The sequence below is a fragment of the Cavia porcellus genome, unplaced genomic scaffold (assembly GCF_034190915.1).
Source record: "Cavia porcellus strain 051 isolate PalLab524CR breed Dunkin Hartley unplaced genomic scaffold, mCavPor4.1 scaffold_2, whole genome shotgun sequence".
Lineage (NCBI taxonomy): Eukaryota > Metazoa > Chordata > Mammalia > Rodentia > Caviidae > Cavia > Cavia porcellus.
The window spans coordinates 23,845,887-23,870,528 of record NW_026947485.1 but is presented as its reverse complement, the minus strand read 5'-3'; the positions used below and the strand labels follow the sequence as shown (position 1 = coordinate 23,870,528).

Sequence of the window (24,642 nt, the reverse complement as noted above, 5' to 3'; positions counted from 1 at the left end):
GCAGAACACAGTTTAAGTGTTGTTTCTTTTTTATTGAAAGTTGCAGTGCAGAGGGATTCGGAGAGAGCGGTTCTGAAGGAGTTAAATGTAGTGGCAGGTAAGAGGAAAGCTGCTTGGTACATTTAAAATATCGTTGCATTACATGCAGAATCAACATTTGTTTTGAGAAATGGATCATGACAAGAGATGTTGTCGGAGATTTCTTTCGGGTGATTAAAGGGGGACTAATTTTTTCTCCCATAGATCTATAAACTTTCACTTTGGTTCTTCTTCAACCCTTGCCTTTGCTTGCTTGTTTTGAGGTCTGTTGAGCAATATTTTTAGATGAGTTTCCCTTTTTGGGGATGAACATCCTCCCTGGGGATATCAGAGGACGGAGTGCAAAACGGATTTTTTTCCTGCTTTTGTCTGATTAAGTACTTACCAGTGGCTAGAAGCTCACCCAGATGAACCCAGAGTCTGGGTCTCACTTTGAACCAAAGGACAAGCTTCTAGTCTTTCAGATCAAGGTAGAGTCAAACTAGTTGTTGACCCAGAGGTCAGGCCAGCATGTATAAGCCCATCCTCCAGAGACTGGACGAGGGCTGCCTGGCTCAATCCAATCTTTTTATGTCCTCCCTCATGGCTTGTCCAAAGTTGAGTGTGTCTTGCCTGTCCTTTTCTTTGTTATGTTTTGTTTTTTCCTGGCTCCTTCTGACCCATCTTTGAAAACTTGTACACTTAGATATGTATATGGTAAGGCTGAACTACAACTATAATATTTTTTTGCTAGAGATTTAATTTAAACAAATGTGATACTGAAAAAAAGTTCCTGGGTGGGTTTGCCTCTTTTCCACTTTAACTTTGGCATAACTTCTCTATTGGGCTTTCCTTGGGTTGAGAATGCTAAACTTAAAAATTAAAGACAAGCAAGTGATGAGACTGAACTCCTGAGTGAGTAGATCAATAGTTCTGCCACCAACATTTTCATCTCCCCCGTGGATCTTTTGGTGAGATTACTGAATGGAATGTTATGGAAGGCCTTTAAAGAAATTTATTTAAAATAAATATTGTATTATAGAGGATTATCTTAAAGGTCAGGTTCCCTAATATATATATGTAGTTTTATATATAGTTATATACATATAAACATAATAAAAGAATGCCTACATTTTGTTCAATTTTTCAACTAGCCTTGAAATATTGATTTGATTGTTATTTTAAATTTTGTTGATTTTTGCTGCTTCTGTTCAGTTCTTATTTACTAAAACAAAACCCCCGAAATGATTACTTTTGTGTGCTCTCATTTCTCCTTCCCTCTTTCTCTACCTCCCTTCCTTCTGAATTGCATGATACAACCATCAGTATATTTCAGTATATTCCATCAGTATATTTCAAGGAGTTATGTAAGGAATCAAAAGAGATTAATGTTCTCATTTAAAGTTAAGGTTTTCCTTCCCAGTGGCATTTTATTTTGAAGTCTTGTTGCTGTTATTTAAAAAAAAAATGCAAAACGTTTGTGCCGTTTTATTTCCTGCTTCCGGGTGACAGCGAGCCGGCAGTTCTTACTGTCTTGGCCCCATCCGCGGAGGTGTCAGGGGGCGCGCGTCAGTGGCCATCAGTGGCCATCTCTTCACAGTCGCCGCACTCCGACGCGCGGAAGTGTTGACTCGCTACACTAGGGGGAGTGGGATCTATTTTCTTTAGTCCCTGGGCGCGTGTTTAATTTAATTTAATTTAATTTTCGGTGGCGTCTCCTTGCGGCGCGTTTGCTTTGGTTCTTAAGGACCGTCGGGACTCCAAGAGCAATGGGGACGGCGAGGAGTGCTTGGGGTGACCCGAACAGGAGTCCAGCGCCTGCGACAGCTGCCGCTTTTGTCGTTCTAAAGCCATTTCAAGTTCATCCCCGGGCTTCTGGCTAAGGGCCGGGCTTCACCTTCGGCCCTCGGGCTGACCTGGAGGGGACCTGAGGGCGCCCTTTGCTTCTCTCCTCGGCCCAGAGCCCCAGTTTCCTCCGTGCTCTTTTTACCTGAGCTCTGGGGAGGTTTCCTACCCCGGCTAGGGCCACCTTCTGCGCTCCCTTCCCTCCCCGACGGCCGGGCGCTCTCCGGCCGGCGCCGACGCTGCGCGGTTAAGGGCCGGCCGGGGCCTCGCGCGGCAGGCTCTGAGGCAGCAGCGGCGGGCGGAACCGGGCGATGGGGTCTTCCGGGCACTCGGCCGGTGCCCGGGTCGCGGCCCACCCTGCTCCGCGGGCTGCGGTCCCCCGGCCTGCGGTGCCCTCGGGCTTACGGCTGGACCGCGCTGGCGCACACAAAGGCCTGGCGGCCGCCTCCGCGCGCTGCACGGACAGCGAGCGCCACCCTGTGCCCCGCGCCCGCGCTGCAGCGCGCCGACGCCGGCCGGCCGGCCGCGGCCTGCCTCCTCTGAGCCTCTGACCCCGGGCGAGCCCAGCCTGCAAGTGCCGCGGTGAGCCTCCCCCGCGTCCGCCTCGGGACTCTCGGGGACCAGGCCCGGCCAGGGCCAGAGTTCCCGCCCTCGCCTCCCCAGCTTTCCGGATCCTCAGCCCTGCCCGCCGCCGGCGCCGGCCTCGCGCCAGCGCCCAGGGCTCGGAGCCGCCCTGCTGCCTGCTCGAGGGGGTGCGCTCCGCGCCGGGCCCTGCCCGAGCGGCCACGGCAGGTCGAGGTCGTGCTTCCCAAACTCCTTAGGTTTCTCCTTGGCTTTGCCTTGGACTTCATGCCCTCCTTCACCCTCTAGCCCCCTCGCCCCCTTGTATTTGCTCGCTTCTTCTTGCTTGGGCGTTCGGTGCAGCTGCTCTGTAGGCGAGAAGTTTTATTCTTGTTATTTGATTATGAATTTGCCAGATTCACACCTTTCCCCACACTGTTAGCATAGAGAAAACATAATCGAGTCTGACTGGCTGTGAAACATCCTGCCCTTTTAAATACCAGGAGTCAAAGTAAGTGTAGCCACCGCGGTGACTTCCTGGGGGAAGTTTTGGTCGGTAGCTCTAGAATCACGGTACCTGTTGAACAGAACGAAACTTTCTTAAGTGTGTCGTACTCAGAACCCAACAGCCTCTCTTGGGCTTCCTCCCAATTTTTGGCCTTCCCAGTTGACCTTTGAGGAGCTGGATACCAGGGGACGCTGGGGCCTATTTTGGTGGCATCTGAAAGGAGATAAGACTCTCTTGGAGAAGGTACCTGCCTTCCACCCAGACTGTCCGAGGAGAAGAAATGGCTGCTCTTGAGACTTTTTCTCGCGCTTGGCACTTTTAGGCACCTCTTAAACTTTGCGATTGTTGATGGTTATGCACGCACCATCTACGTGGGTTTAAGATATCCTGCAGCGAGTCTGCACGTATTCAGGGAGTTCTCAGGGATGCACACCTGTGCGTGACAGGACGCTAGCCACGTCTGGCCTGTGGTTAAGTCCACTGTTCCACTGACCCCAGTACCCAGGGAGAGGAAGGAAAGGGTCTGCAGTGCGGGTCTGTCGTACAAAGCCCCTGCAGGCGCCGGTAGGTGCAGTCTGGCAGCCAGGAGCTCCAGGATATAATTGACACGTCCGCCTCCGGAGCTGCCACCACCCTCCTCCCTCAAACCAGCTGGTGATGCGAGCCCCCACCCCACCCCCTCGCTCCGGGGTCCGGAAAGCGGGGCAGCACTGGAATGCCGCGTCCTCTCACCCTATTGTGCCTAGGTGTTGCAAACCACTGGAGGACAGAGCTTCGCGCTTTGATCTCATGTCCCAGTCATTCTTTAGCACAGAGGGGTGAGTTTAAATTAAATTTCTTTCTCTACTGATAAGTTCTAATGGGCCTCAGAAGGTGAATAATTATGCAGTAACATTTCATGGGTTGTTGGAGTGGGAATTCCCACTGCGCTGTCACCAGGAACAGAATTTCTCTCCTGTGCTCCATGCTAAATGAAGCTTCGCAGCTACAAGTGTCTTTCAAATCTCGATGTAGATGATCTGCTCCTTCCTTTCACCTTTCTTGCCCCTGCAAAGAGCATCGTCTTTTTTAAAAAATTCAAGTTCTATTAGTAGTTTAAAAATACTTTAAAATCATTACTAAAAGATATGATTTTTTAACGGTGAAAAAAATCTTTGTTTTTATGATAAAATTAAGATAAATACACGTTCAGGGAAGCTGGGGATCACATTTCCCGGAAAAAAAGCAGACTGCGGTCTAGGGTTTGCTTCTGAGTACCTGGATCGTAGGCTTGCTGTGTCTTTTGACTTCTTTTAGAGAGTTAGTGGTTTTTATTCTTGAATTCTGAGACAAAAGGTGAGGTTATGATGCTGCTGGAGTCTTAAAATTTGACCACTAGTGTTCTGGACTCACCTAGTTTCATAAGCCAAACAGTTCAGAAATGGACTTTTCATGGGGGAAAATTAAAAGGAAAATTGTCTCTGCTGCTTTGTGCAAAGCAGACAACTACCTAGTAGAAAATATAGACTTCTTTGAGATTTTAATTTACATTTAATTTTCTCCAAACTAGACACAAAATAGTAGCAGCAGTTTGGATATTGTAATTGGGTTATGGCATTTTGATACTCAAAAGGAAATTAGACTCTTACCTAAGTCAAAAAATTTAAAATTTGTAATTTAAAGGCACAATGGAACTCTTTATTGCTTTGTTTTTTAAATAAAATTCCTTATTCTCTTCACACCAGTGCTTCATTACATAGCATTTTCCTTGTTTACTTTTCTTCCCTTTAAATTTCTTCTCTTAAAGGAACTGAGCTCCCACAAGCTTTAAGATGTCTAAATCAACACATAGAAACTGGAACCTGCTTATCAAGTTTTCACTCTTCTCTTGGCAACTAATTTGAAAAGCTCCAAACAATGAGTTGATTTACATTATGCTTATTTCACTCTGAATTCTACATCAATGTTGAAAGACCCTTAATGATTCACCTTGGGTTATCTTTACGTCTTTGAGGGAACCAATCCTGCCAGCTCTAAGGTTTTTAGCCACTCCATTTTAAGCGCTGAAACAGAAGAAAGAACGTAGATGTTTTTCTTTCCCCTCCTAGAGTTCAAGTGATTGTCTAGTTCAACTGAAAATAAAAGATTTGTACTGCCCAATTTTGCACACAATGTAATGCCCCTAATTATGCAGGCACCCTGTCATCAGGTTTCCCATCATTGCAGGAAGTTTTGTGCTCCTTCTTATATGCTTGCTGATCAATGCTTCATTTCTGTCTTACATACCTACTCCTTATTCTAGCCTGCCTGCCTGCCTTTCTTTCTTTTTTTCTTTTTTCCCTAAGCAGGTTCTTTCCCCTTTGAGTCTGGCAAACAATGACCTTTGTAAGGGAGGGAGAGTGACAGGTGGAAATGTATTTAAAGGTGTTCATATTCATTTAGTGATGCTTTAAAAATATTGCATGTATATCTACATATAGATATACACATGTATTTTAACAGAGCATGTCTTTTGGCATATGACATTTATTAGGGGGAAATCTTTTTATATAACATTAAAATATGTTTCTTCTCAAACTTTAAGAAAATGGCACACATGTAGTTGATACTTTGGTTATCTTTGTACTTTGAGGCTATTTGACTTAAAACTGCTGTGGTTAACTTCGGGTAAGGTACACATACCTTATACTTACTAGATCATCAGTATTGACATTTTTTAGTGAATATGATTGAATATTGTAACTGTAACCTTGTAAATATTTTGGTAATACAAGATTGTATACTTTTAAGCTACATACACTTTGTAGGATGCATGTAGTGTAATTTATTTAGTATATAATTATTATACAAAATATATTACTTAGTTGCATGTTATGTTTTAAAATGTATATCCTTAACAAATCAGACTTAATAGTGTTTTCCATTCTTAAAATTCTACTTGGTTGTTTTGCAGAGAAAATACTAGTTTTACAAGAGAGATGTAATAGATACCAGGTACAGAGAAACGGTATTTATGTTTGTAAAGTAGTTTATTTTATGTTCCAAAAGCACTGGCAATTTTTAAAATTTCTTTAAGGTAAACTTTTTATTTTTGAATCTTGGGTTAATAAAGAGTTGTAAAGTTAGTATATAAGGTTTCTGTGATTTTTGTATTAACATTTTATGTATGACAGAATATTTGTGAAACCCAAGAAACCAATATTGATGTAGTTTTTAAAAATTTAAGTGAAGAAATAAACTAAAAATATTGAATTTCTCATTAGTCAGTTATAGGATATATCTTAGAAAAAGTTTGATCTCTTCCAGGTCAACTTCCTAAAATCAGCTGGCCTGTGTATTGCATTAGTGAGTAGAAAGTGATTCTTTTAATAAACAGTTGCTTTGCATGAAGAATTTTTGTTTTTTCATAGTTAACTAAAATCTAAGAAAGCATATTTAATTCAGTTTTACATTTTTATTGCATGTAAGGAAGCATCACATTAAATTTTGGAAAGATGGTTACTCTTTACTCGAACCATCAAAATATATTTTTGGCAGTATTTTGTGGCCTGTATATGCCTTTAATTCTATAATTTAAATGGCTACTCTATTATTTTACTATTGTAATAAGTATCAAATATAAATAATGTAATGCTTTTGTTTACTTCTACCTATACTTTTCAACTTAAATTTTGGGATATTTTTGCTAAAGAACTGAATTTGTTAGAATATGGACAGCTTTAAAACCTAATAGTTGAGTCTTTTTTTTCTTAGTAGAAATAAGTATATCTTTTACATGCCATGAAGTAATAAACTTGCATGTGTTTCATCTTGTTTAAATAAGATTATAAGGAGTTTCGCAAAAAAGATAATATTTTTTATTTAGAATATCATTTCACTACATGAAGACAAAATGCAAGATACCCATTTAACTATTTTATTTCCCTTTGCACTATTGGGGATTGGACCCATGGCCACCTGTATGCTAGGCAAGCCCTCTGTCACTGAGCTCACCTTGCCCCCGTGGAATTTAAATGTTAGAGAAGTTAAATTCTTTTCAAAGTATGAGTATACATCATGTCATTTTGGAACTATATTTATAGTAAACAGAATTGGTTAGTATTTGATAGCCAAATTTAAATGGCCTGATACTCATTTTTTTTTCTGTTTTTATGTATCTATAAAAGGATAAAGCTGAAATTGCAAAATCTACATTAAAAACAAAGTCGTGCCTATGCCTATTCATGAAAATATGAAAGGTAGCAATCTGTGCTAGTTTAAAAGGGGACTGTGGGGCAGGAAGGAGTTACGATTTACTCATTACTCGGAGAGTGAACATAGAAAACTGATTTTCATGCTTACACTTCTTCCTTGCTTTTTCTCAGGTCATTTACTTCATTTTGGGTTATCCTTCCTCATTTAGAACACTAGGAACGCTCCACTTCACTAAGAAACTTCACTCACCTAGCCTCCAAGAAAATAGTAGTCTACTGATTCTTAGTCAGCACATCCATTCTGCTTTCAAATACAGTATTAATGCTGTAAAAAAAGGGGGGTATCTTAAAAAAAGTCTAATTTCTGTTTTTCAAAGTCTGGACCTTGTGCTTGCCAGACAGGCTCTGTGCCGCTGAGCTATATCCCCGGCCCAGAAAAGTCTAATTTCTAATTACTAGATGCATGCTGCAGTGACAGGACGCTGAAGTTCTGCTTCTTGCATTTGGAATGCTCTTCGGTACTTTACACTCATCCCCTGGTTGATTTGCTCTCACTTTCACTGCACAAATGTGAGCTCCCATATATCTAAGAGTTGTAACAGAAATACTGTGTACCAAACTCATTTTCTACGCATTCCATGAATTATGACAGAATCATCAAAAGTTGAAATTCTCTGTACCAAGAGGATTCGTTTTCCTTACTATGAGAAATGATGTAATACTCATTTATGCTATTTTCTCAAAAAGCATATGTTATATTTTTATAGTAGCTCACTTTCTTGTGGTTCATTTGGGCTAGTAGTTTAATTTTTCTAATTGTTTTCTGTCTATGATAATTACTGTTTGTGATCATTTCCAGAAAAATTCTATGTAGCGTATATTCAATACTGGCCAGTAAAGAGAAAAGGGGAAAAGGACCCTGGTATCTAGACTTCCCTATCATACCTTCATATAGCTCATGTGCAGTAGGCAAATCAATGAATCAGAAAGAAAATGCAGGCAACTTTTACCTGTAAACTGGGATATATCTAGGATGGAAGCTTCAAAGAGATGAATTTTCTTTTTCCAGGAGATATAGTGATTATTGTGAGAGGTCAGAATAAACAGAAGGTGGAGAATTTTGGAAAACTAACTTTGGAAACCAACCTGACGGTGACACTCACTAGGACACTAAATTGTGTGTGGTCTCCCACAAGTTGTCTGCCTTCAGTCTTCCCGTTATCTTCTTCAGTTTGTAAAATCAGTTAGATATTCATTTTGATTTGTCTTTTTCAGTGCTGAGGGATTGAGCCCAGGCCCCACACGTGGTTGACAAGCTAGGCAAGTGCCATACCACTGAGCTGCGGCCCCAACCCTGGATCAATAAGTATTTTTCAAAAATATAATTACTTTTGAGAATTGTAAGGGAGGCATTCACATACAAATACAGATTTTTTACTAATTATATTACTACCTCCATTCTAATTTGAAGGCAATATTTCAATAGTGTTTGGTTTGTTTATTTGTATATATATCTAGTGCTGAGGATCAACCCAGTGCTTCATGCATGCTAGGCAAATGCTCTACCACTGAACTATGTTCCAGCTCTCAATAGAATTTAAATTTCATTTTTAAAAATGATAATCAGATACTGACTAAAAAATACAAGAAATTGTGAAGAATGGACTAGGGATGTAGTATGCTTGCCTAGCATATATGAGGCCCCAGGTTCGATCCCTAGTATACTACCCTGCTTTTACCCCACAAGAAAAATTGTGAGGAAGTACACAAACAAATTGGCTTAATCTCACTTCTCAGACATAGTCCTGTCTTTATATATAATCTTTCTTCTATGATTTTTTTCCAACATACATACAGGAGAGTGTTACCTATTATTAAAATGTGTTTCCCTTAAAGATTCTCTGCAAACATAATCTTAAATGGCTAAAAATACTGCATGGAATGATAAACACATCAAATTTTTTTTTTTTTTTTTTTTGTCTTTTTCCTTTTTATCGGTACCAGGGATCTAACTCACGACTGCCTGCTTGCAAGGCAGGCGCTTATGCCGCTGAGCTAAATCTCCAGCCCCCAACACATCAAAATTTTACCAATTTCTCTAACACTGGCCATTTTCCCCCCGAATGCTCAGCATTATATACTGCACTGAGTTTTTTGTTGTTCTAATTTCTGATTGTTTTCTTAGCCTACTAAAAGAGCAGCAGCTCCTGAGGGACAAAGGCATTTTAAAAGTGCTAGATAGAAATGACCAAGATGACTCTCCGGAAAGGCTGTACATCGTTCATTCTACAACAAACTGATTAAGAGAAAATCAACCTTAAATCTCACCATTCTTGGATTCTTAACCCTTTTTTCTCTTTGGTCAGAAAAGAATCTGTTGATGCAAGAAACAAATTTTAGATTCCTAAACACTTTTTCACATATGTTCATTTGTCATTTGAATGCCTTCTTTCATGAATTGTCCCTCTGCAGTTTGCTCTTACAGGAGTGTGTGTACCAGAGGATCTGGGGCATGGTGTGGGCTTCTGCACTACACACACTATTGCTTTAAGTTGGAACCAGAAAGTCAGTTTCTTTGATTGGGCCTAGATTTACTATGATTAGTGGATAGGATATAATCTTATTTATGGTACTACTTCGCAAAAGACATTTGGGAAGCTAGCCAGTTGCACTGCCCAAAGAAGAGTGAGCATTGTTTGCATCCTCACACCTAGAACTGAACATACCTGAGACCTAAACTTTCCTGTCTCTTTCTGTGGCAGTCTCTCTAAAAGCAATAATTAATTGAAAAATTTTAATGGGTCTTTATAATACCAATTAATGAATTAAGACTTTTAGGTTTTATTTTGCTACAGACTTAGCTAGATGTTTGACTTCTGATTATATGAAGCTACAAAACTGACCTTTAAAGAGAATTCATTCATTCCTGGCCAAATAGATAATGAGTCTGATTTGAATCAGCTAGCAGAGCTGGGCAAAAAGATCTACTTAAAAATTCTGATGTTCTGTTGTCACTGCTCACTGTCCAATAATAAAATTGGGTCTACTTAATTGTTAATTAATTCTAAGTCTTTTGGGTTTCATCAAGTCTGCTTAATCATTCATTCTTTTTGGTTTCTTATAGAAAACTATGATCAGAAGTTATTTTTTACTAAGCATGAAGGGCTGTAATGCCAAAGTGACATATTCATGAACACTTGAAAGAAATGCTTGAACACAAATAATAAAAGTCTTAATCCTTTGCTGCTAGGAAAAAGGGAAGAGAAGAAGAGAATGAGTGGACTAGATAAAAAAGGTTCTCAGATGTAACCTCAGATGTAAAAGAGAAGTCTAAACTACACTGGTGTTTTAATTGATTTGCAGTCAAATTAATGAATGCTAAATCCTGCTTGTGGTTATCTGGATTGTTAAAAATAAGTCTTGAGCATGGTCATGAATCACAGTCATATTTTGAGAACCTTCTTATAATTGTAAAACATTTCTTATGTTCTTTCTTAGGAAAGAAAGCCATCATCTGAAAACAAAATCACTTGATCATCCTGCCCTTATGACTCTAAAATTAATTATTTAAAAAGTTAACAATATGTAGGGATTATAGTTTTGTAATTTTAAAATGTTTAAAATGTGTTAAAAAATTTTCAACTTCTGATCTCTGAGTATACATGCATTTACCCAGAATTAAGTGCTATTTTTGTTTAAAACTGTTTTAAGAGGATTCAGATTAGTTTGTGCTTATAATGTTACTTAATTATTAAGTAAATTTAAACATCCTTTTCTTTACAACAAACTAAAAGGGCTCATTGATGGTGCTAAATAGACTTTTAGAAAAGTGACAACAGGTCTTTCTTATTTTAATGACACAGGAAATTCAGAACACTGAAAAGAGATTGAAAATGGAAACAAGAGCCCATGTCTTTTAAAAACTATGTTGTAAAGGAAAACAAGTTAACACTCAGTGGGCTTCATTAACTGTTGAAGTTAAAACTCTAATATATTCTATACATAGAGTGAACGATTTTGGAGGTAGACTTTTTATGGTCTAGAATAGTGCTTCTTACCTTTTTTTTAAAAACTCCTTTGAGACTGATAAATGTGGTGGACCCTCTTAAACAATGGTCCTCATCGGGACTGCAGAGCTAGAGCTAGAGGTGAGCTGTTGGGTGAGCTTAGTTTACACACTCCACTGAAATGTGACACATTTTAAAAGCATTTTCTTGAGTAAATCAAAGAAATTATCTTTTATCTTGGGCTCTATGATCTACCTAGATAAAATTAACAGGGAAAAAGAGAAGGATTAACTCTGATGTGACAGACTATTTTGTGAAGGCTCCCATTTTAATGGAAGGTGTAGCTTGAAATATAATAGACACCATAAAAGAAAAACCATGCTGTAGTTACCATTTGGGAGTGTACGGTCAAGATTTTTGTATTGTTTGTATTTCTCTGACTGGTTCTCTGTATGCTGGGTTTGTGATTTTATCAAATGTTTTAATCTTGTCAAGGTTAATGCCATATAGATTTCTGCCATATATGGCAGAATATAGAATATAGAATTTTATAATCCATCCTTAAACACCCAATTTTAAAATCATTTCATGACTTGAGGGTAGAACTAATGTTTTGAAGGTCATTCACATGAATAGGACCCTAATCACTTTTGGTAACTCCACCTTAGCTAATCTTCACCCAGTGCACAAGTTTGTACTTTTTTTCTTTTCTCAATTACAGCATTGTAAATTTGCCTTCGGTTTTGTGTGATACTACTATCAAAATCCTTTTGATTTTAACCAAAGTAAAGAATGATGCATCAGCCAGTGGGCTGCAGATGGAACAAAAGAGTTATGATACGCCCGACTCGATGGCTAGAGACAATCTGTATAGATACCAGGGTCTGATCTGCCCCTTGTGTGTATGTTGAAGTAAGGAAGACCGGAGAGTTACAGGGAAAACTGCTTTTGCTGCATTTTCAGCTCTTCCAAATTATAGCTGGATTGAGTGTGAGAACTTTTTCAGAGTGTAAGTGGACAGCAGAGTAGCGCAGCTTTACAACAAAATGTCAACCAAAGAGGAACCACGTACCTTTGCTGCAGTCCCCTTCCACACAGTGTACGGGAAGGCAAACAGGAGTGTGTACTCTGCGTTCCCATTTCCGACCTGCAGGGATGATGGGTTAGCTGAATGTGAGCTGTGGAGTCCCGTTTCTGGGCCGAATCCTCTTTCTGCTACTTCCTTGGTGTTTGACCCTTTAAATGCTCCTTAATTGCTCTGTGCCTCACTTCCCCAGTTTGGTAAGAAATAAATAATAAAACGAGGCTGACAAGGCTTAGTCATTTATTGAATTGTATGAGAGCACAGTGAATGTGCATTATTTTTAGTAATTGTAGCTTATTTTATATGATTGATTTTACTACTACTATAAGTGCTAGAAACATTTCTCTTTTCTTTTCTTTTTTTTTGCTACCCGGAATTGAACTCAAGACCTTGCACTTGCCAGGCAGGTGCTTGTGCTGCTGAGCTAAATCCCAGCAAACATTCCATTTTTATAGTCCCGTCTGATTTCTTAGTATTCACATGGATTTTTCAGAGTTTTTAGTCAGAAAGCACATAACTTCTCTTAGTTACCTTGGAGGTTCTGTACCATTCTTGGAGCCAGGCTGACCTTGCTCTCAATCTCCAAGCCCCCGTCCCTTGTTTTCCTTTGATCTCTTATACATGCCATCCTCTGAGAGCTAGACTTTTCTTTTTGGATAATTTATCATTCAGAAACCCCTCTCAGAGTATTTGCCTCTGGGAATTGAGGATTAAGGGAATTAATGAAAGTAGGCAAAGGTGTAATTCCTTATGAACTTGGGCTTGGGGACTAGGAATTTAAATTTTTATCTCTGTTTTAGATTTTCTGAGGATCTGATGATGAATGTATTTTCCTTCCAGTCTTAAACTGATTGTTACAGTGTATTAGATTGTTGCTTATTTTCAAGCGGTCTTCTGTCTCCCCCTCCTTTTCTTCTTTCTTTTTGCTTCACAGTTGTCTAGAATGTTTTGGTAAATTAACAACTTCAACCCTTTTCCTAAAATGTCTTCTTGCCTTATAACTTGGCAGAAACTATTTCAGCTATATATGATGCTATTGCAATGTAGTAAAGTTGATGATTAAATAGAAAAACCAATTTTCACTGGGCTGATAAATAATATAATTGTAACATTTACATCTACAAAAACATAAACTAGCATATTAGTTCATGTTTTTCTTCAATCTACTAATGTGTTAATTTATAGTTTTAATACCCAATTTTCTAACATCTACTTTTCTGAAATCTCAACAAACTGAAAACCTGTTTAAACAGCTCCACATGTAAAAACATTGAGAGTATTAACCTGAACCCTGATAATTAAGTATAACTTATTGACAAAATGTACCAAGCCAACTCAATTGCATTGGTGATGTTTTTCAAATTACTTCCACAGACATTATCAAGAGGTACTATGCTTTTGTCAAACAGGCACATGCCTTTTCTGCATTTTTCTTCGCTTGAATTTTCATTTCTATAATTTCACCCATGTATAAAGTATCTGAGTTTCTAACACTTATGCATATAATTAATACTAAAAGAAAACAGATCTCATACCTTTAGATGAATTCAGGATTCTAGAGTACTTTCAGTAGAAAGATAAGGGTCTGAATTCCAGAGTCAAGCTTTCATAAATTACTTAACTTTTTGAACTGCTACTGTCTCCTTCCCTCCCTTCTTCCTCTCTTCCTTCTTTGTTCCCTACTTTTCCTTATTATTATTGTATTTTTATGATATTGAGGGTGGACCTCGGGGCGTTGGCACTGAGTTACCGGACTTTACTGTCTCACTTTGTTGTGAGACAGGGCCTCACTAAGTCTTTAGATTATCCAGGCTAGACTGGAACGTGTGCTCCTCCTGTCCCAGCCTCCCAGAGTGCTGAGATTGCAGCTATGTGCCTCCATGCCCAGCCCAATTTTCTTTGAAGAGAAATGATATTAAATTATACCTGCCATTATAGAGTTGATGTGAGGACTAAATTAGTATATATAAAGCGCTTATCATATACTTTATAAAAAATTTCACAAAATATATTAGCAATATTTTAAAGTTTTAGAGGGCTTGGGATGTAGCTCAATGGTGGGGTGCTTGGCTAGCATGGGTGAGTCTCTGAATTCAATCCCTCAAAAAGCCCCACTTTTTCTTTTAATAAAAATTAGAAAGTGTACTGAGACAGTAGTTATGAAAACTCATCTATTTACAGTATCAAAATGCTATTTCTCTGTGTTAGTGCATTCAGTAAGAAGAGATTAAGGGTATTAACTAAAAACTTCTATTTAATAAATCTAGTTTCAAGATAAAAGGAAATGGTACCAGTAGTGCAATCTGTTGGTGAAGAAAGTGAGGAAAACAAGGCAGATACACTTGTAGTCCTGCTGTAAGACTGAGAATAGTTACCACGTCACAGTGGGAAAAGCACAGGACTTCGAGACAAAATACAAGAGCTTTTGCTCTCTGCATAATGATGATGTTGGATTAGATGTTTTCAGCATTCTTTGGGTTTATGGTCAGTGTAAATCTGAGAATTTTGACTTGTCTTTTCCATGGAATGAGAGTTTAAATAGATAGGTTTTTGTGGTAGGGTGAGTAATAGCTTCCTCCAGATGTCCAAATGCCCGTGTGCTCCTTCCGTGGTGAATATATTACCTTACCTGGCAAAAAAGGCCTTCCAGACAAACTGTGATGGGCGAAAGGAAAAGGAAAATAAATACAGATATACATAATATAGATAATTATATACCTAGCTTCTTTTAGTTCCCTGAGAAGAATTTCTGTGCTGGTAATGTTAGGACAAGATATCATGCCTGTATCTCACACTCTGAACAACAACTACAAACATAATAATACATAATGTATCAACTATCGTAATGACCCAACTAACTTGTTGTGAAACCGGTTTCATTGTTATGTTTATCTTTTTTTCTTATCTTTTTACTTCATTAAAATATAATAAAAAAATTTAAAAGAGAGTCTTCAGGTGGAGGGTTATGTTGGATTCCCCACATAGACCCCAGGTAATTTCAGAGGTCCTCATTAGAGTGAGCAGGGGGGCTGGGGCAGAAGAGATGGAGATGCAGTCGAGGAAGCAGAGGTGGAAGGGATGCAGCCCACTGTGAAACTTCTTGAAATCAGGAAAAGAACAGGGAACAGATTCTGGGCTGGGACCTGTGGAAGAAACAAAGCCTTTGATGCTGGCATACAGACTGATTTTACACTTTGGGTTTTTGAGCTATGAGATAATCAAATTGTTTCAAGTCCCCAAGTTTGGGGTAATTTGTTCCAGCAGCAAGAGGAAAGTCATACAGGGTTTATTGGTGTGTTTTGCTAAAAGAAGACAAGTTTCTTGAGGTAATCTGTGGGACATTTGGTTGATCCAGTTTTTATGATTATAGTTTTTGATTGAGATTTTAAATTTCTAGTAGGGCCAGGGAGATAGTGCAGTGGCAAAAGCTCCTGTCCTGAGTTTGATTCCCAGTACAAAAAACAAAACAAAACAAAACATCCTGGTAACTCTTATTAATGATAAGAAGATACATAAAGGCTTGAGAGCTATTATATCCTACAAGTCTGTCACCATTCTTCCACTTCCAGTTTTCCTAGTTCCCTCCCTGGAGGGCTTCTTTTGAGGGAATTTTCCAATCAGTCAATGATTCCACCTCACAGACTCTTGAAATGAGAGCTCAGAGTGAAAACACATGTTGACATTAACACAAAATACTATTACAAAGCCAGGAGTGGTGATATATGCCTGTAATCCCAGCACACAGGAGGCAGAGGCAGGAGGATTGTTGTGAGTTTGAGACCAGAGTGTGTTACAAAGTGAGCTCATGGACAGCCTGAACTGCATAGTGGGACCCTGTCTCAAAAAGACAAAACAAAAGAAAACACCTAGAGCAAAACAAAAAATAAGTCACAGAGTAGGTCATGTGCAAAGCATATACATGCTATGCATACTATGAAACTGACACATGGAGTAGGCTGAAGATTAGATTATTCACCAGGCCCCACGTTGACCTCACATTCAAGCATCCCACAACTTGTTTTAAGGAGTGGCAGGATACTCGATAGGCTGACTGGGTTAGTTATAAAATAGGTGTGACATCCTTGGTATTTTTCTTTTCACTGACATCTGTGTCATACTTTATTCTTGTTAAACTGCTTTTATTGCACTTGTATCTTCATTGGTGTTTCAATTATTTTAAGACTCATTGAGTAGCCCTTGCTCCTAGGAAGGAAGAATGGGGTCATAGGATACGATGTGGTCATGCCTGGAAGGCTACCTGAACACCTCTCTGGACAGGTGCCTTCATTGCATGTAGGATTTTCTGGGCTAGTTTTTGTTTTTTTTTCTGATGCTTCATCCTTCTTGTCCCTTGTTTTTGTAACTGTCTGCCTAGAGATAGAGAGGCAAAGGGCAAGGACGCTCAGACAAGTTTGGATAAAGATCAGTTGGAATAAGCAGTAGGCTGTGAATCATGATTGGAGGAAATCAGTATTTTTCTTGGCTGGAAGACCTTGAGACGAGGCAATACGCCTTAGTGTAGGTAAGTCTTGAGGGAAATTAGACACACAAGAATCTAAAAGAAATTAAGCAATGTGTGGTCATGCCCCTAATTATTGCAAAATTAAACAAGCCAACTCATGCTCTGTGATAGCTAAAATTAATTAAATTAATTTAAAGTTAATTTAGCTAAAATTAAAATTTCCATACAGATGGAAAGAAATTTTTTATGGACTTAGCATATCCTTGAACAGAAGCAAGCTACTAGTGGGTCACTGATGGCTGATTACACCTATGACAAAGAGATGGTAGTACATGATTATTGAAGCAAAATAATTGTAGCCCACCAGGCCATCTTTCTGGTAAATATGTGCTCCTCTGATTTCTGTCTTTTTAAACTAAATTGCTTAGTATTTATTGAACATTTGCTCTATCAAGGAACTATAGGGAATTAGTTATGTTTCATATGTACTGATTTGGTATCTAGAGTAATCTGACATTTTTGGTATAAAGCTGTTTAAACACCAAGTTGTGAGCCATAAACCTACATATATAGTTATTTAGTAATTAATTTCTGAGGTTAAATAAATAATTTAAAATTTAAAACTTAGCTTTAAATGTGCTAAGGTGCCATTTTATTTTCTTCCTAAATCTCCTCTCTCTTCCCTTTTTTCCAGGATTGAACCCAGGGCCATTGCACCAAACTATATCTCTAGCCCTTTCTATTTTATTATTATTGCTTTTTTATATTTTGAAATGGGTTCTCATTAGATTGGCCTTGAATTTATAACCCTCCCGCCTCGGACCTGATTAGCTGGGATTCAACATCCGTACCACTTCCTTCTCTGCCTTTGCCTTTCTTCTTCCCCTCCTTATAAAACTCACCAGTGCTTAATTTAGCTTCTTTTTTAGCTACAGAGTTTCAAGTTTTAAGAAAAAACATGAGAGTAAAAGTCAGACTTATAAAACTGATGAGGTATTCATACATGATTGCTTGCTTGAAAAAAATTATTGTAAGCATTAAATTTTGAGCCCCTCTGAGTAATTCCACAGTTGATAGAAGTAACTTGGGAACAAGGTGCTTTTATTTCATTAGCACTGTTGTTTTAATGAAAATAATACATTTCAAAAACCATTTTAAGAGCTGTGCAGCACGTTTAAACATTTAAAACTGTGGTAGAACTTAAAAAATATCTCATCTTGAGCCAGGGCATGGTGGTGCATACCTGGAAAAGTTGACTCAGGAAGATGATGGCTTAGAGGCCAGCTTGGACTACCCAGTGAAATTCTATTAAAAGAAAAAAAGCATCTGGTCTCTACTTATTTTCTACCCTCATTAGCTGCCAACCTCGTAGGGCCTCTTAAACTGTTTGCAACCTCAGTTTGAAGCATAGTTGGTTGGTCCAGTGTGAGCAGTGACTGTAGAACACTCTTAAAGTCTTTGGAAATAAAATAGAAATACAAAGTAGTGGACTTCTAGCTAGAAAGGAAAGTGTTTTATTAATTTCTCTAGGTGGGGATAGATGTTAATAGGCTCAAGGGGCAGGGAGACTGCACGTATTCACCTACCCAGGAGAAATCACACCCTGGTGATCTGCTGTTCTCAGGTTCTTCACACATTCACACCATCTTCCCCTTTGCCTTCTGTCTATCCTTTGCTGGGAAGAGAGGGGACCAAGAGCTGTATATTTCTTCACAGCAAAATAGCAACAAGGCAGTCAATGTTAGTGTCTCTAAATAATTCACCTGATTCTCAACCCTCAGCCTTATTTATTTTTAAAAATACATCAATGGTTTTAACTGTTTTCACAGATTTCAGAGTTCATCTTAGGGGATTAGCAATTGAGGCCACTTAAAAAGAAATAAGTACAATTATGAATGAAGGAATAAAAATGATAGAAAAGATATATATTCCCTGTCCAAAAAAAAGATGTAGGTACATACATGTTTATTGTCCAAAATGACAACTATTATGTCACAAATATACACTAATAAAAAAGAATAAAGATAAAATTGCAAATGACATTTATTTAAGTAAGTGGAAATTGTGATTCAGTTTATTGACATTGTTATTTATATGGAACATGTAATCATGCATATATTATATATGTATAGAATTTAAACATATTATTTGATGAGAGAAATGCTTTAAAAGTTTTTTTCACTCACAGTAAAAGCAGCTTTTAAGTAAATAAGCATTCATAAACAGATAAGTCTGTGATTTATTTTGCCAGACTCAAAGCCTGGGATAATGTGAGGCACTTCGCTACCTGAAATAGAATGTGCTACCTAATTCTGCCAGAAATCTTTCATTGCAATCCCCTCTTTATCCCTCTCCCCAATAAAGGGAAATAATAAAATTTGGAGAAGCAGTGGATATTTATTGAAAGAAATATTGAGAAAGATGAGAGCAATTCTTGTGGTGTGGAGAAAGAGATGTACACAAAGTGTGGTGACATGTCTACAGAACTCTTCATAGACCAATGAAAGACACTTTCCCATGCAATGCCACATGTCCCACCACATCTTGGTTTCATTTTTATCGGTACCAGGGATCAAACTCACGACTGCCTGCTTGCAAGGCAGGCGCTTATGCCGCTCAGCTAAATCCCCAGCTCCCACATCTTGGTTTCTTCGCTAAAATCTTTCAACCTAGTTTTTTATAACAAAAGCTGATGAGGAAATGGATTCACTTTTCTGAAATTTGCTTACAAGCAAATGTGTTATGTAACACTTTTATAAAGCGAAGGATACAGATCTTATCTCACCCATATGAATATAGTAAAAAAATTTTTTTAAATCTGAAGGAAAGATGTAAACAAAGCATGTCTATACTTGAGTAGCAAGATGCTAGGTATTGATATGTGCAATAAAAGCAATCAAAATAGGCCAAATAATTACTAAGCATTGCACAAAAATCTTTTTTGCATTGCACAAAGATCAAAATATGTGCTAACTTAGCAGCCTCAGTGCACTGACTGTGCATTGACTAATTTAAAGTATGTGTCTCGATTTTTGAGGAGCTCCTGATGAGTTCCCTGTTCTTTTATTTTTCCATTGTGGAGAACCACAATCAGATCTGCATTCTGTATTGTGGAGAGTCTGTGAGCCACCACTAGGCATGTCCTCCCTCTCCGGGCTTTGTCCAGAGCATGTTGAACTACCTGGAAGAGACAAGAACATGTGATCACTGGTTTGAGTTATGTGTTAATAAGCTTGCCTAAGTCAAATCTACTAAGACTATAGACAAATCCACTAATCTACTAACAATCTTGTTATAGTTGCTTATTCCCGAATACATTGTCCCACTTTATGAAATATTTACTCTACCCAACAGAAATCTAGAAAAAGAAATTATAAATATCTTAAGACTTTCAATTGGAAAAGCATCTGTGACAATGAATAAAAATGAAATGTTTGTATATGGTTTTAAACTCAAAGCCAGGAAGTATTTTTTTTTTTTTTTTTTTTTGATACTGGAGATTAAATCCAGGGCCTTCTCACTGAACTATATCCCCAGTCTTTTTAAATATTTTTCATTATCTTTTTAGGGATAGGGTTTTGCTAAGTCACCAAGTTACTCAGGCTGGGCTCAGCTTACAGTCTTCTGACTTACCTTCTCATAGTTCTGAGATTATAGATGTGCACCACCACACCAGGCAAGAAGTAGTATTTCTATATCTGAGTGTTGTCTAATATGTGGAGCTCATTTTCTCTCAAGCTCACAATGAGGTTATAATAATGTGTAGAAGAATGGCAGCAAAGGGTGAAAACCAATGCCTGGTAGACATATAAACTATTCCAGGGTTGTATATCTCACAGGAATACTTGCTTAATAACCTGTTATGGTTTTGATCTAGGTGACCCAAATCCTCATGTGGTCATGGAGGAGGGCCTTGTAAAGTGAGTTAAATCTAGAGTTTGTGATTGGTTTATTGTCTAGTGCTAGAATTGGTGGTATGAGTGCTGCACCTGCCCTGGGGCAGGTAGTTTGCATATAATGTAAGGAAGGAAAGCAGGTTGCTCTTCTTTTTGCCTGTTGAGCTCTTGTCACCATTGGTCCCTGCTAGTGCTATGAATGGCTGCCCCTGTGCCATGTCACACTGATTTAGAGCCAGCTAATTATAGACTAAAACCTTCCACAAACTGTGAGCTAACTAAACCTCTTTTTCCTTTATTTTGGGCATCAAGTGTTATATCTCAACAACAGCAAAAAATAACTAAAACAGAATTTGTATACCTGACCATGTGGGTTCAAAAAACCTTTAAAAATGGCTCATTAGGGCTGAGGATTTAGCTCATAGGCACAAGTGCCTGCATGGCATGCACGAGGTTGTGTTTGATCTCCAGTACCAAAAAAAAAAAAAAAAAGACATTAATAGAAGTTTAAAAAGGTTCAGAGATGTCACTTAAAAGAGTGGCACTAAGATGCTTAGGCTTTCTATACAAGAGATTCTGGTCAGAGCTCAAAAGACCAAAAGCTGGGCTGGGGATTTAGCTCAGCGGCATAAGCACCTGCCTTGAAAGCAGGCAGTCGTGAGTTCGATTCCCTGGTACCGATAAAAAAGGAAAAAGACACCCCCCAAAAAAAAGGTTTAAAAAAAGACCAAAAAGCTGATAAAAATCCTACTGATAAAAACCAGGCTACATTGGCTGCTAGTCTACAGATGATGTGTGTTATGGCTTGATAAAAGTTTCTTTACATTATGCTCATGTCCAGAGACTTTATCTGAGACTAAGATTAAAGGCAGCAGATTAATTAATCTGGAAAAAATTTTTTAAAACAAATATTGAGCTGTGACATGGGGGGGGGGCTTTTAGCAAGATTTATGTTACAAATCAACAGCAAAAACCCCAGTAAGATAAGTTAAACATTGTAAGTTTGGCCAAAAACAAACAAAACTCCAATAAAGCTATAAGCTATAAAGATAAAGTTAAAATCTCCATTGCTTAAAAAAAAAAAAAAGGCCTAAGCACATCACAAAAAGTGGCAGGTCTTCACCCTTAATAGCCTAAAAACTACAAAAGTAAAACATCGTGTTCTAAATGATGAGAGCCACATTATGTTCCAAAATGGCAGAGGACACACCAGGTTCCAAAATGATGGTGACATAAAAAATATGTTTTTCAAAATCAGGTTCAGAGTGCTCAACAATCCAGACACTCAATGTTATCTACATGGCACTAGTTTAAGACACAAAGTACAAGGTTAAAGAGGTTTTCACCCTGATTTCAAAAGGCCTAAAAGGCCAGGCAGTATAACTCTAAAAAGACAATATAAAGCCATGAGGATAAAGTCAAAAGCTCAATAAAAACCCCCAAAGTTAAAAAAACCAAAACCATAAGTCATCTAAAAAAAAGTTATCAGAGTAGGCAAGATGGGCCTAAAAAAAGCCCTTAAAATTATAATCAAAAGTAGCATAGAGACAAAACCTTTCTGTATAATTAAATGTTAAAAATATTTGACTTTTTTTTTATACAGGGGTCACAGCTAACAGTTTCCCTTAAATTTCAAAAATGACTTGAGACTTAGACTTTTCAGCAGTTAAAAAACTAGACTTTTGCAACTCTTAAAGATAAACTAAGTACCTTTTACATAAAAATACATACATGAGTCTTTGGAGGGCGAGGGGCAAGATGTTATGGTTTGTGTCTGTGTGTCCCCCTAAACCCCCAGCCAATCATGGAGGCAGGCCTTTCAAAGATTGCTAAATCTAGAGTTTGTGATTGGTTCATTGTCTAGTGCTAGAATTGGCCTTGTGAGTGTTGCATCTCCCTTGGGGTGGGAGCCAGCTTACAGTATAAAGGAGGGAAAGCAGCTTGCTCCTACTGTTTGCCCTTTTTGCTCTTGTCACCTTTGATTCCTGCTGCTGCCATGAATGGCTTCCGCTAAGCCCTGTCACCCTGCCCTAGAGTCAGCTGATTATAGACTAAAACCTCCACAGACTGTGAGCTAAGTAAACCTTTCTTTCCTTCATTTGAGACATCAGATGTTGTGTCTCAGGAAAAATAAACAAATAGAAACAACAACAAAATGCTAAGATATAACCTCGTAAAATATAGATATTTTCATTTTTCTGAGTGAAAAGAGACTTCTGAGGAACATACTGTGTGGGCAGATTGTCCTATGTTGCTTTGCTTGTTTCCTGCTCCAATGAAGCTAATACTCTGGAGAAAGCAGAATAACTACCTGGCTCTGACATTACAATGCAGATTATCCTTTTCATATGTAGATCATTTTATTAATTGGTTTGGCATCACTGGAATAAAAATAACATAGAAATTTTTCTTGGGTACTTTCTTTGATTGGAGGAACATTTCAACAATGGGGCCCCTTTTGATAATGAGAGGAGAAAATCTTTCTAGGACAAAATTACTTCCGTCCCAACTCTCCCCCACTCCCCAAAACCTACTGAACTTTTTTTTTTTTTAAGCTCAAATTCTTAATTAGATCTGGTGAACTGACTGATGACTACAATTTCCTCCAGGCCTTTCTTTCCCCAAATAAACTTTGGTGTCCTCTATGATACTGCATGCTCATATTTATTACTCTTTTTCAGATGAAAGAAGAGTGTTTTACCTTTTCACTTTCATTGTCAAGAGCTGAAGTGGCTTCATCCAACAGTAAAATTTTGGGTTTTCGTAGAAGAGCCCTTGCAATAGCGAGTCTTTGTTTCTGGCCACCAGAAAGCTGTGCTCCTTTCAGTCCAACTGGTGTGTTGTATTTCTGTTATAGGAACATGCAATTAAGAAAGCAAGCTTTGGTTATTTAAATTAGTATGGCAACTGTGGGCAGGAACCAAATAAATATTTCAAATTTTGCTGCTCTTGAAAATTTGTCCAGTGCTGGAATCTATTCTTGGGTTTTGTTGTGAATAAATGCTTAATGAGTAAAACACACTATCATCTCATTTACTTATCTAATCCGATCCCAAAGAGCAGACCTTTGCCATTATGCTTCTACAAAGGAGTTTTTTAAAATTAAAGCATAAGTAAAAAAAATTGCTGGCAAGAAAAAGTTCCTAGTAAACACAGATTTGTTTCCATTAAGTTATAGTAACTTCTATTTTCGGGTCAAAATGATTCAAACTGTTTTAAAACAACAAAGAATCTGAGTTCCTTTACTTTGGCTCCTGCTAAACCTTTGGGGACATCTCCCTGCAGATGCGAGGATTTGGTCCTCAGTGGGTCATGCACGTTCCTGGAGAAGAGGCTGGCAGCTTGACACAGTTCACTTACTTTTTCACATGCCAAATGTTCTCCATGACATTTAGTACTGTTTCTCAGTGTTTCCACAGATCCCCTCCCCAACACTTGCTAATAACTTTTCCTGTGGTGTTTCTTTCCCGTGGATATGGAAGTGAGGAACATTTCCTTTGTATCTTGAAGCCAGTGTGATCCATGGAACCATGACTGGTCAGTTCATTTGGAATAAGCAGGTTTCTGTTTGCTTTCTAGACTGTCCAAGACTTCTCACTGCTTTCTAGTAGCCCTTGGCAGTCTAAGGAACACAGATCATTGCTATCCAGACAAACACATGTGGATGGATGAGGCCCACTGAAAAAGCAAGTCTGATTCTACAGCCTTCCAGAGGAGACTCCCGTGGCAGCATCTCAGAAGATGCAGGGGATGAGTCATGCATGATTCATTTTGCTTTATTTTTTTTGGTACCAGGGATCAAATTCACGACCTTGCGCTCATCAGGCAAGCACTTAGGCCGCTGAGCTAAATCCCTGACCTTCATTTTGCTTTGTGTTTGGAAGAAGTGCAAGTGAACTGCCTCACTCCACATCTGCCTGATTTCAGGAGGTTTGTGGAATGGTTATCCAGAGCTGCGGATGCAACCTTACAACAAACACTTGTCCTTCACCCCAGAGGGTTTTTTTTTTTCCAGTTTGAAATGTGTAATTGCTGATTTTATATCTAACACTGGGTGTCTGAATTACCAAAGCCCACCAAAAATGTCTT

General features: G+C 38.5%; 1 protein-coding gene across 1 annotated transcript in view; it reads right to left on the bottom strand.

Moving 5' to 3' along the window:
- Positions 1–18,762: 18,762 nt before the first annotated feature.
- Abcb5 (ATP binding cassette subfamily B member 5) overlaps positions 18,763–24,642 on the bottom strand; it is a 111,023-nt gene continuing 105,143 nt past the window's right edge. Inside the window, exons 29-30 of the mRNA XM_063235661.1 lie at positions 23,255–23,401; positions 18,763–19,838 (exon numbers count right to left, since the gene is read on the bottom strand). Coding sequence (XP_063091731.1) covers positions 19,641–19,838; positions 23,255–23,401 — 345 coding nt within the window. The 3' untranslated portion in view covers positions 18,763–19,640. The remainder of the gene's footprint in view (positions 19,839–23,254; positions 23,402–24,642) is intronic.